General features: G+C 42.0%; 2 protein-coding genes across 3 annotated transcripts in view; one reads left to right on the top strand and one right to left on the bottom strand.

The window, feature by feature from the left end:
* The window catches only part of stk10 (serine/threonine kinase 10), a 34,622-nt gene extending 16,741 nt beyond the window's left edge, over positions 1–17,881 (top strand). The window contains exons 5-20 of the mRNA XM_077545974.1: positions 604–676; positions 2,049–2,243; positions 3,363–3,444; positions 4,869–5,012; positions 6,620–6,919; positions 7,698–8,075; positions 10,442–10,566; positions 11,431–11,554; positions 11,908–12,087; positions 13,233–13,325; positions 13,396–13,525; positions 13,607–13,731; positions 14,660–14,845; positions 16,049–16,174; positions 16,255–16,368; positions 16,814–17,881. Coding sequence (XP_077402100.1) covers positions 604–676; positions 2,049–2,243; positions 3,363–3,444; positions 4,869–5,012; positions 6,620–6,919; positions 7,698–8,075; positions 10,442–10,566; positions 11,431–11,554; positions 11,908–12,087; positions 13,233–13,325; positions 13,396–13,525; positions 13,607–13,731; positions 14,660–14,845; positions 16,049–16,174; positions 16,255–16,368; positions 16,814–16,957 — 2,519 coding nt within the window. The 3' untranslated portion in view covers positions 16,958–17,881. The remainder of the gene's footprint in view (positions 1–603; positions 677–2,048; positions 2,244–3,362; positions 3,445–4,868; positions 5,013–6,619; positions 6,920–7,697; positions 8,076–10,441; positions 10,567–11,430; positions 11,555–11,907; positions 12,088–13,232; positions 13,326–13,395; positions 13,526–13,606; positions 13,732–14,659; positions 14,846–16,048; positions 16,175–16,254; positions 16,369–16,813) is intronic.
* Positions 17,882–18,558: 677 nt separating this feature from the next.
* The window catches only part of sh3pxd2b (SH3 and PX domains 2B), a 29,805-nt gene continuing 25,801 nt past the window's right edge, over positions 18,559–22,562 (bottom strand). For both annotated transcript variants that reach the window (XM_077545976.1, XM_077545975.1), the window contains one exon: positions 18,559–22,543. In XM_077545976.1, the coding sequence (XP_077402102.1) occupies positions 21,041–22,543 (1,503 nt within the window). In that variant the 3' untranslated portion in view covers positions 18,559–21,040. The remainder of the gene's footprint in view (positions 22,544–22,562) is intronic.

Genomic DNA, 22,562 nt, shown 5'->3' on the forward strand with positions numbered 1-22,562 from the left:
GAATGAGTTAATATAATGGATAGACACTTAAGTAACATTAAGTAGTAGTTTTTAATTTTTATTTACTTTTAATAATATATGCAGTGTTTTAAGACGGTGCAAGCTTAAAAAAAAAAGGGGGTCCAAAATTTTCAGATAACTGACCTTCTTTTCTGTAGCTCCGGATGTACAATAGCGGAATAATTGCATTTAAAATAAACCTTCAAAGCTCATGTATGAAAACGAAGGACATTTTCACTATAATTATACTTTTTTTAATAAGATAGTTTCAGTTACTTTTGATTTTTATTTTATTTCATTACTGAAAATGTTTTTTCAATTATAGTTTTATTTGTTAGTGCTGGCTAATTATAATAAGTTACTTTGGAAGGAAGCTAAGAGTGGACCACCGATTTGGGTGTAATATTTTGGAAACATTTCAGTTGAATGCTACTGAGGTACAGTAGATCATTTGGAATGATCACACTTAACTTATTTTTTACACTTGTATGGCCATTACCACATTGAAAACGCTCTTTGTTAAAGTTGTACGTGATTATAAATGAGTTGAAACTGTAAGAAAGCAGCAAAGCAAGCAATCTCATCTTTTTTTTTTTTTTATAGCTGATTTTGGTGTGTCTGCTAAAAACAGCAGAACCCTCCAGAGAAGAGATACTTTCATCGGTACGCCGTATTGGTGAGTTGAACGCATCATCAATTGAGATTGCTGTATGGGCCGCATATTTATTTTATTTTTTTTACTCCCGTTGCTCCCGTGTAAAATGAGCTCTTAAAAAGTGTCCTCAATTCATGCAAAATCTTAACCTGTAGAAACTTGGGGAGATTTCGACCCCTGGTAGCCCGGCCATTGAAAATGGATGGGGCCATTCATTCCTATGGGTAATTTCGACCCCTGGTCGCCCGCCATTCATTTCAATGGGGGATTTCGACCCCTGGTCGCCCGCCATTCATTTCAATGGGGGATTTCGACCCCTGGTAGCCCGCCATTCAATTTCGACCCCTGGTTGCCCGCCATTCAATTTCGACCCCTGGTCGCCCGCCATTCATTTCAATGGGGGATTTCGACCCCTGGTCACCCGCCATTCATTTCAATGGGGGATTTCGACCCCTGGTAGCCCGCCATTCAATTTCGACCCCTGGTAGCCCGCCATTCAATTTCGACCCCTGGTCGCCCGCCATTCATTTCAATGGGGGATTTTGACCCCAAACGGCTGGAAATGCTTTTGACCTTTGAGCCATAAATGATCCATTAGTCCATAGCAGGATTAGGCAACGTTTTCCATGCCTCCCACCTCCAACACGGGTGATTCGAATGAACAGAAACCTGATGACGATCCTCACCTGCGTTAGAAGAGGGAGACTTGGAAAATATGCAGGACTGCGGTTCTCCACGACCAGGATGGTCCGCCCCTGGCCTGGTCATCTGTGGCTCCTCCTCTTCAACTGAACTAAGTGGACTCACAGAGTCTTGAGTTCACTTTGCCAGCAAGCTAAATTATTGCAGTATTTATTCACAAATGTCACGAGAATCCATCTTGTTCTGCTCCCGCTGATCAATTCGCAACACAGGTTGGACCAATCAGGCGTTGTTTAGGGCGGGGCATGAAGAAGCTGTGACGGAACCAGGAAGCGCTGAGCCCGGGGAAAACACAAACAAACAAACAACCAACCCTAACATGGATTAATGGATGCTGCAATTAATTCTATTCTCGCAGAATGACTCGGTTTCCTTTTTAGAAAAACGGCAAGAGGCGCTTTTGTGCATCTTTAGCTGGTAAAGACGTTCATGCTTTTTATTCACCTACGACGGCATTCAAATCCGTTGCCGTGATTGGCACAAGTTAACGTATCGTACAGTCAGCTGGAAGTGTGAACTTGGAATCTCCGATTATTAAAGGCAACACAAAAGTGAAGCGCAACTGCAAACATTACTTTTTTATTTGATTTTTTTTAGTGGTGCCGCGAAGGCGCAACCACGAGCGAATTGCCAGCAAAGCTAAGTTGTTGATTCAAATTTGTGTGTGTGTGTGTGTGTGTGGATTGAGTAGGATGGCCCCGGAGGTGGTCATGTGCGAGACCATGAAGGACGCGCCGTACGACTACAAGGCCGACATCTGGTCCCTGGGCATTACCCTGATTGAACTAGCTCAGATTGAACCACCGCACCATGACCTCAACCCCATGCGGGTGCTGCTCAAGATCACCAAGTCGGATCCGCCCACGCTGGATCAACCAAGCAAATGGTGAGAAATCAGCTCAGTAAATCCTCTCAGCTTCCGTGCAATGAATTGAGAATTCTTCTTTCCGAACCGTTTACAATCGACGTGCCCCAATTAATCCTCCAAATGAACAGCACGCTCTCCATGGATGTATCTTTTAACTCATTCACTCGCAGCCATTTTCACTGAAGCAACCCCCTTCGCTCCTGGCTATTTTACTGGATTTTGACAGAATAATGTGTTCCGTTGCTATAATAACATGGAACCTACCAAAAGAAAAATGATTAGAGTATCTTCTTCTATCAGGGGAAAAAAAGTATATTTATTTCTGTTTCAGTTTTGCAGCAATTAGCAATAGAATATAGCTAAGTTTCTTCATTATTTACAAATCAGTTTAAAACGGTGGTGATAACAGCTTGTTTGCAACATGGCCCTGGTTGATCTCTTATACCCTGCCGCCACCCGCTAGCCGTTTTTTGTATTAACTACCATTGCTTCAAGCATTCTCATCAGTTTAGAGGCTGCATCAAAGCCTTCTGTTTGCTGTAGCATAAAAAAACGTATAAATACGTTTTTGGGACCATGGTGATATTTAAAGTAGAATGTATTTTTGTTTTAAAAAAAGAGTGTCTAATCAACTTCAAGAATACGACTGTCAAGCCGAAGTTTACGTTTAGATGAAAGAGGAAGGGTTGTTTTTCATGCCGGTTTCCTCTATACAAGACAGCAACAAAAGTGACATATTTATTATATTATGCTGTAGTATTGTCATTACTTGTAAAAAAACAACCTATTGTAAAGACATTTGGTGCAAATGAATATTTCCCTCCTAACCCTAACAGGCACATTATAGTCTCTGCACTTGATAGCAATAAATGCCCCTCGCCACTATTATTCTCAGGATAGATTGTATTTTCCACTTCCTGCTGTCCAATGCATCACATGGCCACACACACACACACACACACACACCCCTCCACTAAGTGACATTGGACCTAAAGAAATGCTGAACAAGGACTTTTTCGGCGATGGGCAACACGGCCTCCATAAAGGTGCTGCAAGCGGCGTGGCCGTCGTTGGGGTCGAGCGCTCGCGCTCCCAAAGGGCAGCTGAGCACGTGTCTTTGATTCTCGTCTTTGACAGGTCACAAGAGTTCAAAGATTTCCTGAGGAGGGCTTTGGATAAGAACCCCGAGACCCGTCCGACTGCAGTGCAGCTCCTGGGGGTAAGGCCAGATGCATTCCACTCAACCTGCTTACTTGCCAGCAAACTTTTATATTCATCTTGACAAGTTCCACATCCTGGACGTGACATTGACATGACCAAGCCAGACTTTCACATTCACGCATTTTTTTTTTTTTTTGCATTTAAGTCATGTTGTCAACAGATGAAGAAAACAAATATTTGGATTCATTTGGTTGCATGTACAAGATGTCAACACATTCATAAAGAAAACCGTTCTGACTTCTTTTGTTTATGAAATCAACCATTGCTATTCACACCGAAAACGAGATACGAGGTGCTGTCGACGCTCCACCAAGCAACATTTGGAAGTTATATTATCCAAAATGCTTGACAAAAGTTTGAAGCTCCTCAAAATCAGCAAAAGCCACACAGCTCAAATCCAAGTGTGCTTTGCCACCATCAGGCCAGCCTGATGATAACGATGATGCCAAGCAAATCGGTCACAGTCAGCCCGGCGCTCTTTCGAGCAGGAGAGCGGCACGGATTCACATTCCGAGCCACAGCTGAGGGAAAGTCGACATTCCCGGCGGTCTCATCTGATGTCGGGATCACGCCAAGCGCTGGCATGTCGGAGAGACGAGAAACTGTTGTTTTCGATACCTATCATGGCTTTGGCTTGGTATGCTTATCGGATAAGATTTCTTAAATTCACATAGTTGAGTGTGTTTCGGGTCCGATTACCATGCTTTAAAGACACTGATGTACGGGGCTTTGTGAGTGCGTGTGTGTGATTACAGCAGCTACTGTTATCTATCATGTATCTGTTTGTACTTAGGAAATGCATCACGTCTCAGTCAATTAGGTTCGCTCCTAAATAGTTGATTATATATATTGTCAGAATTCAAGGGTGGGAAAGGTTTGAAGCAAAGATAAAAAGCTGGTAAATTTTGCCCCCCACCCCTTACCTGAGCAGCCTTGTGGGCGTGACTCTGTGCTTCCAGCGCAACCAAAAACCACCAAAGAGGACATAAGCGCCATTCTTCAGGCCCCGTGTGACATTCTGCTTGTTTCAACTGAACAAATCACATCAGGCTTACTTTTGGCCTTTTATTGACATACAAGAACATAATTTTTTTTTGTCGTTCGTTTTCATCTTGACTCCATTCATTACAGTGCTCAAATTGGATGTATGTTTTCCTTCCAGCCCATTTGAACGATTAAAAATTATTATTTTTTTATCTCTGCCTTTTGAAAGGTGTTTACGGTCTTGGCTTTCGAAAGCACACTTTGCCCTCCCCGGTGAAACAATTAGCCAAAACAAAATGGATTTCCTTTTGGAGGTGTGAAGTTGAAATATTGCGACATTGAGCCCCTCCCTCGTTTGAGTGGCTCTTTTGTGTCTTGTCTGTCTGCCACCCGGTGCCGAAGCCTGATTCCCTTTTGCCGACGTTTGTTGTCCGCCAGCATCCTTTCGTCAGCTCTGTGACGACCAACCGTCCGTTGAGGGAGCTGGTGGCCGAGGCCAAAGCCGAAGTCATGGAGGAAATCGACGACAATGGCGAGGACGCGGAGGAGGACGACAACGCCGCCGCCGCGGATCTCACTGCGGTACCAAACCTTTCTATCATCTTTACAGCTGGCAAAAATCGGCCATTAGCAAATGAATCGACAACTATTGTAGTCACGGGGGTCATCGTTTAGGGGGGCCATTGCCGATCTTAAAATGGTTCAAATCCTCTGCTTTCACACTCGACAGGAATGATTTGTCATTCGTTAAAGTGGAAGTCAAGCCAAAAAGTTGTGTTTGGAAAATCTTCTGCGTAGTCTAAAATAAGGTCTTGTGATGAGTATTTATGAGGTTTGTTTGTGGAATGGGACAAAAGCAACAGAATCCTCCATCTTGGGTGGCGGCCATTTTGTCACTTGCGGTTACTCAGGGCTCAGGTGATGACCAATCACGGCTCAGCTTGCGAAACAAGTGCCGTGATTGGTCGATACCGGAGCAACTGTGATGTCATTCTCAGTCGACTGTAAGTGGCAAAATGGCCGCCACTCGAGATGAATCAAAACGGGAAGATTTTGCTAGGCGTTATTGTGACCATTTTTTGGATTTTTGTTGGTTCTGACCAAGCCATTTCAAAATAAAATACTGCCCACGGGTTAAGTCCTATTCCACAAGCAAGCGCAGTATTAATTACTTTAATTAATTCCCTAATGCCTGTTTAGACAAGTGCAGGGGCGCATACAAATGATTCCTGTCAAGAATATTTTTGGCTTAACTTCCCCTTTAAAAGCAGACTGTTTTGACATTTGCAAACATCTGCTTTTATTTTGGAAAGCAAACTGCACCAGCAAATGAGCAACAAGTATTGCTAAATAAACAGTATCAAAAAAGGGTTTTGTAATACACATTAATGCAAAAATAAAATGTTGTCCATATAATCGATAGTGCAAATATTCACTTTTTGCCATGCCTGAAAGTCAAAGTTGTTTGTTGACGTCCTTGTCGTTGCTCATTTACGAAGGTTCGCTGTCAAAAGTGGAGAATTTTCATTTTGGTCAGAATTCGCACAAAATGTTGTGTATATCCATCAGCTGTCAGACAGCTTTCATCTAAATTGGTACGTTTTTTTTTTGTGTTTTTTTTTTTTTTTTTGCAACATTCAAACCAAGCAAAAGATATCCCTGACCAACAAAAAGTGCACATGCAGCCAACTTTGCTTTTTTTGCCAAAGGTCTGAAGGTTGCGTGTGCTGGGGCCATTCATGTGTCCACCAGATTAGAAAGTAACGTCGAGCAGGTGGCTGCACTTTACCACCCTCGGCTTAAACAAAAGAACAGTAACCGGAAAACACTGGCAGCCAGACACGCTTTACATTTAGACGTTGGTATCACGCATGGAACAAAAAAAGCAAATTATTTATGGCCGCACATTGTTTTGCCACAGCTTTGACAAAAAAAAAAAGCAGTTCAATCTTCACGACTATCATAAAGCTGCCATTTTTTTGCAAAAATCTCCAAGATGAAATGTGTTTAGAAGCTCCACAGTGGCTGGAAAGGGTTACAAACATGGCTGCTTACTATTTCCCCCAAAATGGTAGTTTCAGGAATGGCGTCATTCTTGTCGCTTGCATCACTCCAGCTGTACTCGTACTGAAAATGGTGTTTTTGCCACTTCATTCCATAACCAGCCAGTCTTCTCTTTGGCACATTAGACCAGTCTGGAAGGAGACCAGTCTTCAGGCCCCTCCAGCCCCATCGCATCCTCCCCGATGTCACCGCATCCTTTAGCGGGAAAGCGCGCCGAATCGGTGTCGACGGCGGGAGACCAGCCGGACGCCGTCGCCGTCGCCCCTGTGCCCTTGCCGCGCCACAATCTCCCCTCCAGGGAGCAGGCGCATTCGGGAGACCAGCCCGAGTCGGACAAATACGAGAGCGGCGTGTCCATCAAGACTTCCAGCTCGGACTCCGGCATCGAGGATGGGAAGAGTACGCCCACGTCGGAGGAAGAGAAGGTACGTTCATTTGCTCCTCCCATTGGATATAGCAGCCCCTGGAGAACCCAAGAACCCATTTCTTCTTTGGAAAATTATGAATTATACATTAAATGACTGCTACAAGTTCACTGAACACCAATATATGTTTTTTCAATTTTAACCCTTTTTTTTTTAACTAGCTCAGAGTTGCTAATTTATCAAAATATATATATAAAACATACTCCTAGGCATTTTTTACCATCTGATGGTTTGCTGAGAAGATGGTTTTGTTTGGATTGATTTCCAGCTCAACAAAACAGCATGTTGCCAGCCATCTTGTCACCACCACTCTGGCTCATGTAAGTGCAATGTTCATCCACTAGATGGCCCCATGCAGGGGTCAGAATTGGCACTCTGGACTTTTGAAGTTAAATTTGTAAAAAAAAAAAAAAGGTCTTTGTTATTTGAGTAGCAGAATTATAGGGGCCAAATTTGACCCCGTGGGTTCTCCAGGGTTAATCACGCAACAAAGTCGTTTGATTGATGTTTAGGCTTAGAGGCATATTTTCACCGTTGAGCTATTCCAAATGAATTGAGGTTGCACTGTAAATATTATGAGTATCGATGTTGGGCTGATACCAGGCCTTATGTCAAGGTATTTTTACGACAAATAAAATGCTGCATTGGGATAGGTCTTTCTTTCAAATGATCCGTCATTCGTGATGTGAAGTGGTTCGGATTATGTTTCTAGTGAATATGAAGGGTTTGAATTGTAAAGAATGTATATTTCCTTTTTCCACGTTGTCCCATTTTGCAGGTGACTTTGGAGGCGGAACAGCTCCCGTCTCTGCCGCAATCGGATGCATCCGAAGAAAGTGTTGACAGCATGGAGTCTCCAGAGAGGGTCAGGAACCCGGCGTCCGCGGACCCCAGTACGGACATCTCGACTGTGCGATCTCCCGTTGGCCCAGCGCAGATGCCAGAATTCATTTCAGCCGCAGCGAGTTTGGGCCCGAGCGGCATCCTCAACAGGATGAACGGCGACCGAGCGTCGATGGGATCCGCCGCCGACGCGGTCTCGCCCTACATCAACGGACGGGTCAATAGCGCGCGCTACTCGTACTCGGGCAGCTTGGATACGGAAAGCATGAAGAGCTTGTCTTTGACTAAGGACAACTTCTCCGTATTTGCAAGGGTGAGTCCACTTCCTGTGCTATCCGCCGTCTTTGTACTTCACTTCGAAACAGTTGAATTAAGTGTTAAAAAAAAAAGGAGGAGCTGAAAGTGTCTTTCCTGGTTGGAAAAAGCAAGGAAGTGAAAGTGCATTGTGTTGCTTTTTGGCTCGGAGCTGATTGTTTTTCACAGTGCTTATTTTCAGCACACACGGGAGGTCGAATGTTGACGTTGCGATCGTGTGACGTTTTGTTCCTGTTTGCCGTCTTGAAGTCTGGCCTAGTATGAAACAATGAAAACAACAATGCTGTTGTAACGTAAAGCTTATAACACTCAATGGTACACATATTTCCGCTCTTAACCACGTGAGTCGTTTACCAGCATTTTCCTGTCCAGTATATCAAGTTTGACGGCAGACACTCCTGCCTGTGAAAGTCTGGACATCAAACGCACGCTTTGTTATCTGACTAACATTGCACTTGTTGGCCTGCAATCGCAATATTTTGCTGCTCTATCAAAGACTGTTTGGAGTCACTCCTAAAACTTTATTTAAAAATAATAATAATAATATTTCATGTATTCTCAAACAGTACATCCTATTTTGCAACGAGATGTCGTGCAATATGTGCAAGTGTTTTTGAAGGCGTTTTCCTTTGAACGAAACGAAAATGTTGAAGAACAATAAAATGCATGTTAACGACATCAAATGTGAGCGTTTAAAAAAGGTCCTTAAAGGTGAAGTCAACCCAAAAATGTTGTATGCAACCCTGACAGTGCAAAGACGGCTTTCCGGTGAAGATTGGGTTTGAATGAATCAGCAAAAACACACTTGTTTTCCCCAATCTGAGTTGGGCAGCCATTTTGCCATTTCTGTCGACCGAGAATGACATCACAGTTGCTCAGCTAACGACCAATCATGGCTCACCTGTTGCCTGAGTTTGGTCATGTGACATTCGCAAGCTGAGCTGTGATTGGTTGTTAACTGAGCATTTTTGATGTCATTGTGAGGCAACAGCAAGTGGCAAAATGGCCACCCCCCCTCAGATGGGGGAAAAACATTCCTTGCTTAATTCATATTCCACAAACACAAAATTCATCAGAATGTTATTTTTAGACTAGTAGGGGCACAATAAACATATAATTGTCAAGAAAGCTTTGGGGTTGACTTCCCCTTTTAAGTCTTAGATTTGCGTCTCTAAAATGAAAGCTTTAATTATCCTTAAAAACCGACATTCCGTTTTTAAATGTGCTGTTCAAAGTTTGTGGGCACGTTTGGAGAATTCGAGGCACGCGTGGTCTTAAAAAAGTCTTCACATCATTTTTAGCTTTCAACTTGGTAGCCTGTAAAAATGTTGACTAATGTGAACATGTTGTGTTAATGGTGTCAATTGGGGCGGCGTGGCTCAGTGGTAGAGTGGTCGTCTCCCAACCCGGAGGCTGTGAGTTCGATCCCATGCCATTGTGACCACGTGGAAGTATCCTTGAGCAAGATACTGAACCCCACCCCAGTTGCTCCTGACGCTTTGAGGGGCCTTGATAGAAATCAAGTACCGTTTAATGTACAAACAAAACAAGCGTTTTCCAGTCAACCATTTGCAAATGCAATCAAAGATGTCAAATTGCAGTGAGACGCTTTCATGACCGACTTGTTTGGCTCCAAATGGGAGGCCCAATGCGGCCTTTGTGTGGCCGGCGTCCAGCGCTTGACCTCGCTCAATGGAGGTCTCGCCTCGTCTGGATGCGCCACAGTCGGTCTCTTATTTCTGGAGCTTTATGGACTGGCACTGAGCACCACTCTGTGTGGTGTGGAGTCTTGCCCAAAAAAACCCCATCCTATTCAGCCAGAGGCACTCTGTGTCAGTTTGCTTTTATGATTGTAATGATGGGATTGTTTTGTTTTCGTTTTTGAATCCATGTACACGCAATGGTCACATGACCCAAAAGCATGCAGCGCACACATACATTCTGCAACTGCCATGGCTTCAATTATGCATGATCCTACTGATTTTCACTATCTGAGCTTTTTTTAATTTTATTTTTATTTTTTTTATAAATATCGCTGGCGTCATAAGTCACAATTTGACCAATTTCATATTTTTTCCACAATTTATACTTTTCTGTCTGTGTGGTGTCATTTTAACCAATTATTGATCAATCAAAATGGCTGTCTTTGATGATGTCACGTTAATACAGTAGTTGAACAAACATGCTGTTTTTGCGTGTTTACAAATATCTGTTGTCAGTGCTGTTTTAATACCATAACAAACTACTACTTATTATTCTGCGTAATGATTGTACGAATAAGTAAGCGTCATCATAACTGATGATTCACCAAATTGTTTTGCCGACCTTTCACCTCCATCCCACCTCTGCTCTGCTTCCTTGCAGGACTACTCGCGGAAGACTCTGAAGCGAACCAGGAAGTTTGTGGTTGACGGCGTAGAGGTGAGCGTGACCACCTGCAAGATCATCAGGGACGATGAGAAGAAGGACGAGGAGATGAGATTCCTCAGGTATGTCAAGCAAACAGAGAGGAATGCTTCACCTGCTATCAGCATCTTCATCAACTACAAAGGAACATTTGGGTGTAAGGGGAAAAACAAGTGTACGGTAGTCCTTTTTCAAATAGGAGAGAAATAGACATATACGGCAAAAATGGATTGCCTGAGGTGAAATTTTGTACATATACACTTGTTGCTAGAAGTATGCAATATATGTGCTCATACACGTCTAGTCAAAACAAAAAGAGGAGGTTTGTCAGACGAAGGCGGTGTGAAAGCGTTACGTGACACCAGTAAAGTTTTAAAGCTATGGGAAAAATATGGATGTGTGGCGTAAACATATTTGGCTGGCAAATACGTATTTGCAAGTACGTCAATGAAGTTTAAAGCTATTTGTAAATATGTTTGAACGTTCTTGTAGGATAAATGCTAAAAAATGTTTCCCCCATAATGCTTTGTGGTATTTACTAAATAAATTTAAAAAAATTTAAATTATTATTTTTTAGCATTTCATTATATTATACCAGCATGCTTGAAAACTAAGTAAACGTGTTTTAATTATATTTATTATATTTATTTATTATCAGATTTAATTATTTTTATGACGTCTACAGTGCATGATTTCTGTTCTGTTCCGCAATAGTGTATTGCGCAATTCAATATCCTGTGGCATTATGGGAAAAATGCAAAGTTTTTAGCATTTAGCCTCCAAACGCATATGCAAATGAGTTTAAATCATCTTCCTCTCGACCTGTTTGTTGCCAAAAAGTCTCAACTAATGCCATCCTGCAGTCTTATGACGCCACCTAGTGGTATCAATATGTCATGTCAGCCGGTGACAAACCGTAACTGGAGCTGCTATTTTTGTGTGTTGAGGCGCCAGGAGCTGCGTGAGCTGCGTTTGCTCCAGAAGGAGGAACAACGATCGCTGGCTCAGCTGCACGCCAAACTGGAAACGCAGAAAGACCAAATGCACAAACGCTTCGACCAGGAACTGAGTGTGAGATGCAACCTAACACCCGTCGTCCACTTCCTCGTCACATGCTGCACTTGCTGATCGCTCAAGTCATTGAGCCTCTTTTAAAAATCACTCCTGGCAATGTAATGTTTGAAACTTAAATCTCTAATCACAAGGACCTCTCACCGATCTGTCCTCAACTTGTTAAGGATTGTTCATTTTGGAATGAGTGTAGCCCAAAAAAAAAAAAAAAAAATCAATTCATGCTAAACTCAAGTCTCATGTGACCAAAAAAACAAAAAAAGTTGCAGATTGTAAAGGGCGCAATTTCTTCACTTTTTCTTCTCGTATCTTGGTCATGCATAATGATCTCCTTAATTATGTCCCGTTGACAGGCCAAAAAGAAGTTCTATGACGTGGAGAAGGAGAACCTGGAGAAGCAGCAGAAGCAGACCATTGAGAAGATGGAGGCGGACCACCAAAGTAAACTGAAAGAAGAGACCAAACGCATTAAAGCTGAACAACAGCGTGAGCACAACTTGTTCCAGGATCACGTCAAACACAAGAAAAAGGAAGTAGGTACACCTTCAAACGCAGGCTCCTCCCCCTCAAAACAAACAGGAAGAAAAAAAATAATAATTAATTGATTGATTTACTTCTTCCCATCAAATGAAAAAAAGTGCAATTCGGTATGACGTCACTAATGGTTCACTCGATTGACTTGGTGAAGATTTTCACACTCAACAAACATTTGAATTGACAAACATTTCCCGTATATCTTAACGTGTCTTTGGCCGGATTTAGCAAACATGAGATCAAAATATGTTCTTTGTAGCCTCACTAGTCTGAAAGCTGCCCCTTTTTTCCTCATTTTGCTGTCAAGTGAAAATGAGGTCACAGTTGCTTCAGGGCTCAGGTAGTGACCAATCACGGCAAAGCAGCTGAGCTGTGATTGGTTGTTAGCTGAGCCCTACGCAAAATGAAATGGATGAAAACGGCTGGATTTTGATATTCCACAAACGCCATCCTCAGAATGTCCTCTTTTGACATACAACATATTCTTGTCAAGAAAATGTTTGGCTTGGCGAGACTTCCCCGACAGTGGCAGCCGATTTCGAGCATTTTAACTCTGAATATTGTGTGCCGTGGCAAAAAAAAAAAGAGTAAGTTTCTCTCTTATTCCGTTCTCTAGTAATCACCCTTTGAAAATAGGCCATTTGAGTGACATGAGCAAAAATTGAAAAAATACGGAGAAAACGAGCTTTTTGTGAAGATATTTTCTGCACAGCAGTGACTTTGACACGAATATTTTTTTGTTTAGTGACGCTCTTTGAATCAAAAAGATTTAATGTGGCAAAGGCTTTGATCATTCACGTCATCTTTGAAAAAGTTGTATTTCGTCAGATTCAACATATTTCATTGTAAGGTCCATATTGTCTATAGTACCGGGAGAACTTTGAAAAGAGATACAATGCTGCCATCTGCTGGCCACAGTTAGTGGGTGTTTTGGAATTTTACAACCACAATGACAAGGCAACGCTGCACAGACGTTCCACTGCCCTTTCAGAATCCCCCTCATAAACGTCAATTAACGTTTTTGGCAGCATTCATTTGGATTTTAGTATACGTCATTAATCGTTTTTGGTGGTAGAACAGTTAAGCAGCAAGTTAGTGAGTTGTGTTAATCTCCTTTTTTGTTTTTGTTTTCCCTCCTATGCAGTTAAAACAATCTATCGACAAGCTGCCAAGAAGTGAGCGCAAAGAAAAATTGAAACTACACATGAATGCCTTCCAAGAAAGCCGGCAACAAGAGGTGCGTAGAAGAGAAAGTCATCTTCATCATCATCATCATCATCATCATTTCATGTTCGATTGATCTTCAGGAGGAAGAATTTTTGGCAGCTCAGAAGAAGCACCTGGACTCGACCATCAACCAAATCCTCTTGAACAACAAGAAGGAGATTGCCGATACCGAGCGGGATTGTCTCATGAAGAAACAGCAGCTAATGCGAGGTCGGTCGGCCGTCAGTGGCGTGCGTGCGCCGCCTTCCGTCATCCGTCTGACGATCCCATCTGGCCGTCCTTTTTCCTCAGATCGTGAATCTTCGCTATGGGAAATGGAGGAAAGGAGCCTCCACGAGAGACATCAGCTCCTCAAGCAGCAGCTCAAAGAGCGATATTTCCAGCATCGACATCTCCTCAAAAAAAAACACGGCAAGGTAATACCCTCATCATGCACATGTACGTTTGTTAGGGATGATTCAAGCGGAATAATACTGAAAGCTGTCGAGGAAGATGAATGCGTGTTTTGTGGCTTGAATGCACATCGAGTGCTTCAGTCATGCATTTCGATCATGGGAATATTCTCCCGGCTGCTTAAAGTAGCACCAAGGATTTTTTCTTAATAAAATCTTTTCAGAACTCTTCTGATGAAACATCGACTAAAACTAGTTGAATGGTACCGTCGCCATGGCCTGAGGGGGTCTGTATCGTTTTTACTGGCCCAAAACTTTTTTTTTTATAGGGATAGACCGATTATCGGCCATTTTGAAGAATTATATGGCATACGGGCGATAATAGATCAATATAAAAAAAGTGTTAACTTCAAGGAACTATTTATTAAAATTTTCAGTTAACGTTATAAGACATGCTGCAGACCCTGGGAACTCTGCACTGTTTTTTGTTTGAAAATAAAAACTAAGACGAGTAAAAATGTAATACTTTTTTGGATGAGTATTTCCTGTAGAAAACTTTAGTGAGTTATTTACTTTAAGATTTTATGTAACTAGACACAATACTGCCCCTTGTTAGATTTTTAAAACGAAGATGTCTATTGACATCTTAACATTTATTTAGTTATTTAAACTCCAATATTTCTGAAATCTGAAAAGTTGTTCAATAAACATATGCTTACAAATTCACGAGCTGGAGTTTGTATTTCTTCAAATTCTCTTGCCAATATTTTCCCTTTTTTTCCCCAAATATGGGTTCAGTCCTCTGATGAAATAATTTTCATTGTGTACTGGATGCAAAAAAAAAAAAAAAAAACGGCAAAATGGCCGCGCATTCAAAGTGCGTAAGAAATGGCGCCATTGAGGGGGGGAATCTGCCCCTTAGTGTCCTGTATTGACGTCGTGTCCAATCCAGGAAGTGGAACACATGGATTGCTACAACCAGCGCATGATCGAGCTCCTGAAAGCTCAACATCAGCAGGACAAGCACCGCCTGCCCAAGCGCCAGCGCCACGAAGCCAAAACCCGCTTGGCCATCTTCAAGAAGAGCCTGCGCATCAACTCCACCGGAAACTCCGAGTCCCGCGAGAGGATCAAACAGGTACGCGCAGCAACGAGATGGCAGATTGTTAGACCGCTACTTGACACAAATTCCTCAAGACACAGCCTCAGCTTTAAAATTATTGTTATTTCTTTTCTCATGAAAAGCGATGACTCTGGAGTAAGTCAAAGTGTTTAGTCAGCTAACGAGCTAAAGTAGATCAATGAACTGTCGGGCGTGTTTTGTTTGCCTTCAATTTAGCCTTACCTACACCAGCAAAACATTGACGTCGGATCAATCAAGTTATTTGTCAAACAAATCAAATGACATGAAAAAACAATGAAAATAAAATAAAAATGCTTGTAAAAAAACGAAAACTAACAAACTACATTTTATATTTACAAAACTAATTATAAATATAGCAAAAATGGCTATAAACGTCAAAAATGCATTTAAACTATTTCTATTAGTTTAACATTTTTTTCCCACTTTTGTTAACAAGAGTATGAAAACCTAGAATTTTTTTATTGTACATTTAGAACAGATATGAAATTTGTGATTCATCGTGAGTTAACTAGTGTAGTCATGCGATTAATTATGATTAAAAACTTTAATCGTCTGACGCCCCGATATGTTAATCTTTTCTTCTTTTTTTTATTCTTTCACTGCCATTGACGGCTATAAACGTAAAAAAAATAATTTGAACTATTTCTATTAGTTTAACATTTTTTTCCCACTTCTGTTAACGAGTATGAAAACCTAGAATTTTTTTTTAAATTCTTGTACATATATAACCAATATAAAATTTGTGATTAATCGGGAGTTACTAGTGCAGTCATGCGATTAATTACAATTAAAAAATTTAATCGCCTCTTGCCCCTAATTTTTTATCTTTTTTTTTTTATGAATTTATGGCAGTGAATGAGGTAATTTAATACATGAGCGTTTGGGGATAATTTTAAGTATATTTCAATATTAACCGGAGTAAAGACGTTTGAAAGTGTGTCACACAGAAGTGATGTCATCTAGCGGCAGCCTCGCTCCTAGGTGACAAATTTGCCTGCTTGACTTTTGGCTCCAATGGCTCGTCTCGCCTGCTTTTTCAACTGTAATGGAATACAGTTACAATTTTTTTGCAATCTGATTACGTAACGGCGGTACATGTATTCCGTTACTCCCCAAGCCTGATTATAACCCCGATTGCAATATTGAAGGGGCAAAACGTGCCACGTGTCATATTTGCCGCACGTTTTTCCCGCACAGTTTTCCCAGCAGGAAGAGAAACGCCAAAAGACTGAACGCCAGCTCCAGCAGCAGAAGCACGAGAACAAAATGCGCGAGAAGCTGGCCGAGTGCGAGGCCAACATCCGAGAGCTGCAGGAGATGCAGGTACGCCACACGGCCGAGTTGTCCTTTTCTTTTCCCAGTCTTTGCACAACGTCCTGACCCGCTTGTTGTGCCGGCCTCAGAACGAGAAGTGCCACATGCAGGTTGAGAACGAGACGTCGAAGCTCAAACAACTGGACGAGCAGCACAACCAGCAGCTGAGGGACTGGCGGGAGCAGCTGAAACCGCGCAAGACGGTACGTTTCCTCCTCATTCGGTTGAACTCTTGAGCTTGCGTGTTTCAAACTAAGCTGCCCTGCTAACTTAACGCTAGTGCTAATTAGCATCTATGTCGGGCTGCTTTCAACACAAACGCTGCCCTGCTAACTTAACGCTAGTGCTAATTAGCATCTATGTCGGGGTGCTTTCAACACAAACGCTGCCCTGCTAACTTAACGCTAGTGCTGATTAGCATCTATGTCGGGCTGCTTTCAACACAAACGCTGCCCTGCTAACTTAACGCTAGTGCTAATTAGCATCTATGTCGGGGTGCCTTCAACACAAACGATTGCGCAGGAATCTGTCAAGAGCAGGTCCAGGAAGTCCAAACCCTGAAAGAGAAATTGGCTTCCCGTGCTTCTACGAGCTGTTTTCCCGAAAAACAGGAAAAACTCAGGTGTTGTTCCTGTTGCTGCGTGACAGGCGCTGGAGGAGAGTCTGAGCAGCAGGAGGAAAGAGCAGGACGCCTTCTTCAAGATCACCGACGCGGACGACTTCCCAAGTCCGCCGGGATCTTTTGGCAAACTCACCAAGTTTGTGCCCTATCAGGACTCGTCCAACACATGAGAGCGCCTTCCACCTTTTTGGCCGATTCCGACTCGCCTGTCGTTTTTGTCTGCTGTGTCCTAACACACCTTGTTTGCTTTTTCTCTTCTACACATCGTTAGTTGACAACCAATAATAGTTGATAGGCGATGTCATCTTTATTTTCCAAGGTTTTGTTTGACGAAAAGGCCAGCCTGGCTTTGTCGACGCCATTTCCAAAATCCGTTCATTCTTGTTTTATCCTACAGATGCCAAAAGTGTGCCTTTTTTTTTGATTTTAATTTATTTTTTTCGCACAGTTGGGTCTCAATTTATCACTGTACATTTTAATTTGAATATTTTTTTTAACCCAGAGGTTGAAGGATGTTTATTAGTATTATATATTTGGAATTATATATTTGGAATGGGTATTCCGCTGAAACCAAATTTGACCAAATGAGTCTGATAGTATTTTTTGTTTGTCAGGAATTGCTTTTAGCACATGAGAGGAGATGAAGTTTTACTGTAGAAATGAGCCACACTGGATGACGCCAAATACTGTTTGTTTGTCACTTGATGGACTTCAAACACAAAAGTTGAATTGTTGCAGTAGTTCAACTGTATGCTAACCCAAGTGCAATAATTCTTGTTTGTCTTTATTATTTTTTTCACCCCCAGAGCTCAGATGTTTTTTTTGTTGCATTGCCGGGAAGGATATAACTGTCAAACACAACAGAGTAGTATTTTTTTTTTTTAAATGTTTGGTTTTCAAAGGATTCTCTTTTTCCCCCAAATGCATATTAAATTAACATTTAGGTACATTTTAATTGCGCTTTCATTATTTGTCCTCTCTGCCTCAGTTCGCACATCGTGCAATGTATGTTGGCTTTAATTGTGAGTGAGACTATCAGAAAGAACCTGCACTGTTGTAAATATCTAATAAATGCACATTATTATATCAAATTATTGGATGGTGGCAAGAGGCTGTTTCTTCAAATAAGGGATGTGAGTCATTGATGGAATGGATCTTGGATGCAATGCTGGGCATCGGACAATTCTAGCGTTTACGTAACGTTTTAAACTCTCACAAATGAGAGTTCGCAAATCGCGACAATGTTGAAAGAAATTTGTTGATGTTGAGTCTTCTAACCCTGATCATATTTTAGTGCACTGAAAAGCTTTTACTGTAGCGGAGTTTTACAAGGAAATGGCAAAATACTGTATTCACCTTGACGTGAAAATAATTTTTATCAGAATCTAAAACTGTTCCTTTTGAGAATTTGTGACGCTGTTAGGAGACCTTCACTAAAATATTTGCATTTGACTTACAAGTGCAGCTCCATTTGCTTATTTTCCCAATTTTATGTTATGTTGGCTAAATGATCGATCAGGGAATGTTACACATTTCACCAGATGGTGGTGCTGTAAGTTGGAAATAATTGAAACAAGTGCATTCCTGGATGATTCCAAATGACCTCCTCCAAACCACCTCACTGCAATTTAAAATACATTTTTTGTCCTCATAACTGACACAAAGTGTGACTTAAAAAAAATGTTCAATGAAAATGGCCAATAAGTGGTCAGTGGTACAATTTTTTGAGTGGAACAAATGTTTTTTTTTTTTAACAAATAAAATGCCAGAATGGAAAAGAAAATGTGAAATGTTTATTGACTTAAAAGTTTCAATGTAATAAAAAAAAAGATACAACACTGCCACGATGACATCATCAAGCCATACATTTACCTTTCATGCACCGCACCAAACTTGCATCCACGTAATCACTCAGTTGTGTGTCAATTGAACGTAGCGACTCAGTTGAAGTCTTGTCTGATTGCCTGAATGAACTTTTTATTGTTCCCACTTTGCTTAATGGTGATGACAACCATAGAATGCAAAGCAGATGTATCACTCATTGCCTTTCAATCCAACTCTCACTAACCTCACTCCTTTCCTCTTCCTAGTTCCTTCCATCAGTACACAAAGTCAAATTATTCAAATGAAGAAAATGACAGACATTTACGATATCATCCACAATAAAAAAAAAAAAAACATTTTTGGATATAATGACCAAGCTTGAGACCAGTCAAGCCAAACATTTTGCACTGTACATTGGTCATACGCTTTGATCGCTGTTTTCAGAACAACAAATGGGCGAGTACCGTACGATATTAAGTATTAATATCAGTGCCGATACCAGCCTTATTTTAAGGTATTGGGCCTGTTTAATAATAAAGATAATGAGCAATTGGCAGGAGGGCTTCATTTATTTTTACAAAAACATTTTAATAATGCACTTAGTTTTGATATAATATTCATATAGAGCTATTACAAATGAATATTTGTTATATGTATTGTATAAAAGCCTCTTTCGTTCACCAAAACGTAGATCTTGCTTTATTATTATTTTTTTTCGGCCACACATAATGGCATAAATCCTCTGTAGGAGCAGTACTACAAAACTGGCAGGATGAGAAATAAACAGGTGCTGTGTTTGTTTCTTCAAGTTAACAATGCAGCTGCTGATTAACTCATTCACTGCCATTGACGGCTACAGACGTCAAAAATTCATTTGAACTATTTCTATTAGTTTCACATTTTTTTCCCCACTTTTGTTAAGAGTATGAAAACCTAGAATTTTTTTATTGTACATTTAGAACAGATTTAAAATTTGTGATTAATTGTGAGTTAACTATTAAAGTCATGCGATTAATTACAATTAAAATTTTTAATCGTCTGACACCCCTAATTTTTAATAATTTTTTCTTATTTTTTTATTAAGGACATCAGGACATTACATTTTTTAATTGTAATTAATCACATGACTAAACTAGTTAACTCACGATTAATCACAAATTGTATATCTGTTCTAAATGTACAGTAAAAAAATGTTCTTGGTTTTCATACTCTTGTTAACAAAAGTGAAAAAAAAAGTGAAACTAATAAATAGTTCAAATGAAATTTTGACGTCTATAGCCGTCAATGGCAGTGAATGAGTTAATAGGGTCAGAGTATTTATTAGAGCAGAGTCCATTTGACCTAAAATGGCATCTTCCGCTTTCAACTCGATAAAGAAAAGCGAAAAGTATGCTATTGCATTTTTTTCATGTGCTTTTTATATGTAGGCTTAACTGCAAGTGGATTGAAGTTGGATAAGTATGAAGAGCCAAGTAGCAAATCCCTGCCACTGGTTAGCGTTTTTAACTTTATAAAGTTGTTCAGCATGCTGAAATGTTGAAAATGGCCTGCTGTCTTTGGCCAGGCAGTGTGGATGGCTTTGATGTTTTTTTGTTTTTTTGTTTTTTTTTTGTTTCCTGAAAGGTGATGGATTTGGAGTTAAGAGGATTCAACCCAACGCCAGCGATAGGTGACTGCTAGTACGCGGCACATTCAGACTAATTTGGGTTGCATCACCTCAACCTTGAGACACCCGTCCTCCCTTAACCCTGGAGAACCCAAGAACTCTTTTCTTCTTTGGAAAATTATGAATTCTACATTAAATGACTGCTATAAGTTCACTGAACACCAAAAATGCTTTTTTTTCAATTTTAACCATTTTTTTGAACTAGCTCAGAGTTGCTAATTTATCAAAAAATATATATAAAACATACTCCTAGGCATTCTGCAACATGATATGAAATAGATTAACAAAAAAAAAAACACAATTTTACCATCTGATGGTTTGCTGAGAGGATGGTTTTGTTTGGATGTTGCCAGCCATCTTGTCACCACCACTCTGGCTCATGTAAGTGCAGTATTCGTCCACTAGATGGCCCCATGCAGGGGTCAGAAGTGGCACTCTGGACTTTTGAAGTTAAATTTGATAAAAAAAAAAAAAAAGGTCTTTGTTATTTGAGTAGCAGAATTTATAGGGGCCAAATTTGACCCCGTGGGTTCTCCAGGGTTAAATTGTAATGCTATGCTAGCACTCCTTTGTAATGCTAATGTGGGCGATAGCTAGGGAATGTTAAAAAACAGGAACAGGTTTTAATGTCATAGTTGGGAAGTAAATAAAGTACACCCCGTTCCCGCCACCAACCGTCTTCTAAGTGTACCTATAAGTTACAAATGAATCCTAGCTACAAAGTCGTGATGTTCTTTCTCTCCAGTATTTGTGAGTGAGAGACTCAAGGTTTCTTGCTCAAGTAATTGGAAGGGATCCAGCCCTCGACATCTTCTCCTACGTTCTTGCAGAACCACCAACCGTTGCTGTTCTTCTCCAGCACCTCAAAGAGGGTCCCCACCTTGAAGCTGGACGTGGGTTCGTCCCCATCAAAGTCCGCCACGGCCAGATACAGCTCCTCCTTGCTGGGCTCCTTCAGCAAAGGGGGCAGCTTGTCTCTGGGCGGGCCGGGCTTGTCGCTTTTCACTTGGCCTTTGGGGGGGACGGCCGTTTTGTTAGCCTTGGCTTCTTCTTTGTCTTTGCTTGGGATGACCGGAGAAAAGGTCTTTGGTTTAGGAGGCGGCGGTCTGTTGAGTTGTGGTACGGTCTTCAGAGGGTCTGGAGTGTCTTTTAAAGCAGTTGGGGGCTTGATTTCGGTTGGGCTGGATGGGGTGCTTTTTTTTGGAGGAGGAGGTCTTCTCGGAGCCAAGGCCGGGGGTCTCATGGGGGCCTCCTTGTGGGGAGGGACTGCTGGTTTGGCAGGGGGTGGCGAACTCTCTTGACCGTGGCCGTTCATGTGTTTAGGCGGGAATTTGGCTTCGTCGCCATTCTTGCCGTTATTCAGAGACGAGATATGAAAGGGCGGCGCGCTAGGAAGGATCGCCGGGCTATCGTTCTGATGGTTGACCTCTCCGGGATCGGCGGGTTTCGAAGGCCTCAGCTTACTTCTCAGGTTGGTGATGTCGACTTTGTTCTCTGCCGGCGGGTCCGGCTTGGCGGCTGGGGTGGGTTTAGGTCGGATGACCGGTTTTGGCTTCATAAACACCGCTGGGGAAGACGTCTCTGGTTTCTCCTCGGTGACTTCAGTCTTGGGTTTTGGCGGATGCTTAGGTACCGGCTTCAGGTTAAACTTCTTGACTTCTTTGGCAGAGACCTTGTGACCGCATTCCAGACCCATCTCGTTGCGGAGGTGGAGCGCTTTGCTCTTGTCCTCTTTCTTTGGTTCTGCTGTTTTGTCTGGTTTGAACGGTCCGGCCTTTGACGGAACCAGCGACATGATGACGCCAGGAGCCGGCGGTTTAGGGGGCAAATGCTTGGAATGATCCGGTCTGGCCGGTTTCTCTGCCACGTCCAAGTCAAAACTCTTATTGATGGACTCTCTCCGCGGGGGCAGAGCCGGCTTGTCGTCAGGCGGGGCCACGGGGGCCGGCGGCAGCGGTCCGGAGAAGGCGGAAGACTTGCTAGCGCCGGACTTCCAGTCTCTAAGCTTGGCTCGGGCGCAGGACTCGGGGGCCCCGGTGGGCTCGTCCGGTAAGGGCTTCGACCAGTGATCATCTGCGCCCGGGGCATTTGAAGAAGCGCCGTCCTCCAGCTGCAGTTTCTCCATCTCATTGGGCAGAGGCGCCAGGAAATTGGGCCGCACTGCATTACTGGTCTTCTTGTACTTGTCAATAAACGTAGCCGGGGCCCAACCTTCTTGCTCGTCGATTTGAATGTACCACCAGCCGCTGCCATTCTTCTCAATCACCTGGCAAGACAAGACAAGA

This window comes from Vanacampus margaritifer, chromosome 16 (assembly GCF_051991255.1).
Source record: "Vanacampus margaritifer isolate UIUO_Vmar chromosome 16, RoL_Vmar_1.0, whole genome shotgun sequence".
Classification (NCBI taxonomy): Eukaryota; Metazoa; Chordata; class Actinopteri; order Syngnathiformes; family Syngnathidae; genus Vanacampus; species Vanacampus margaritifer.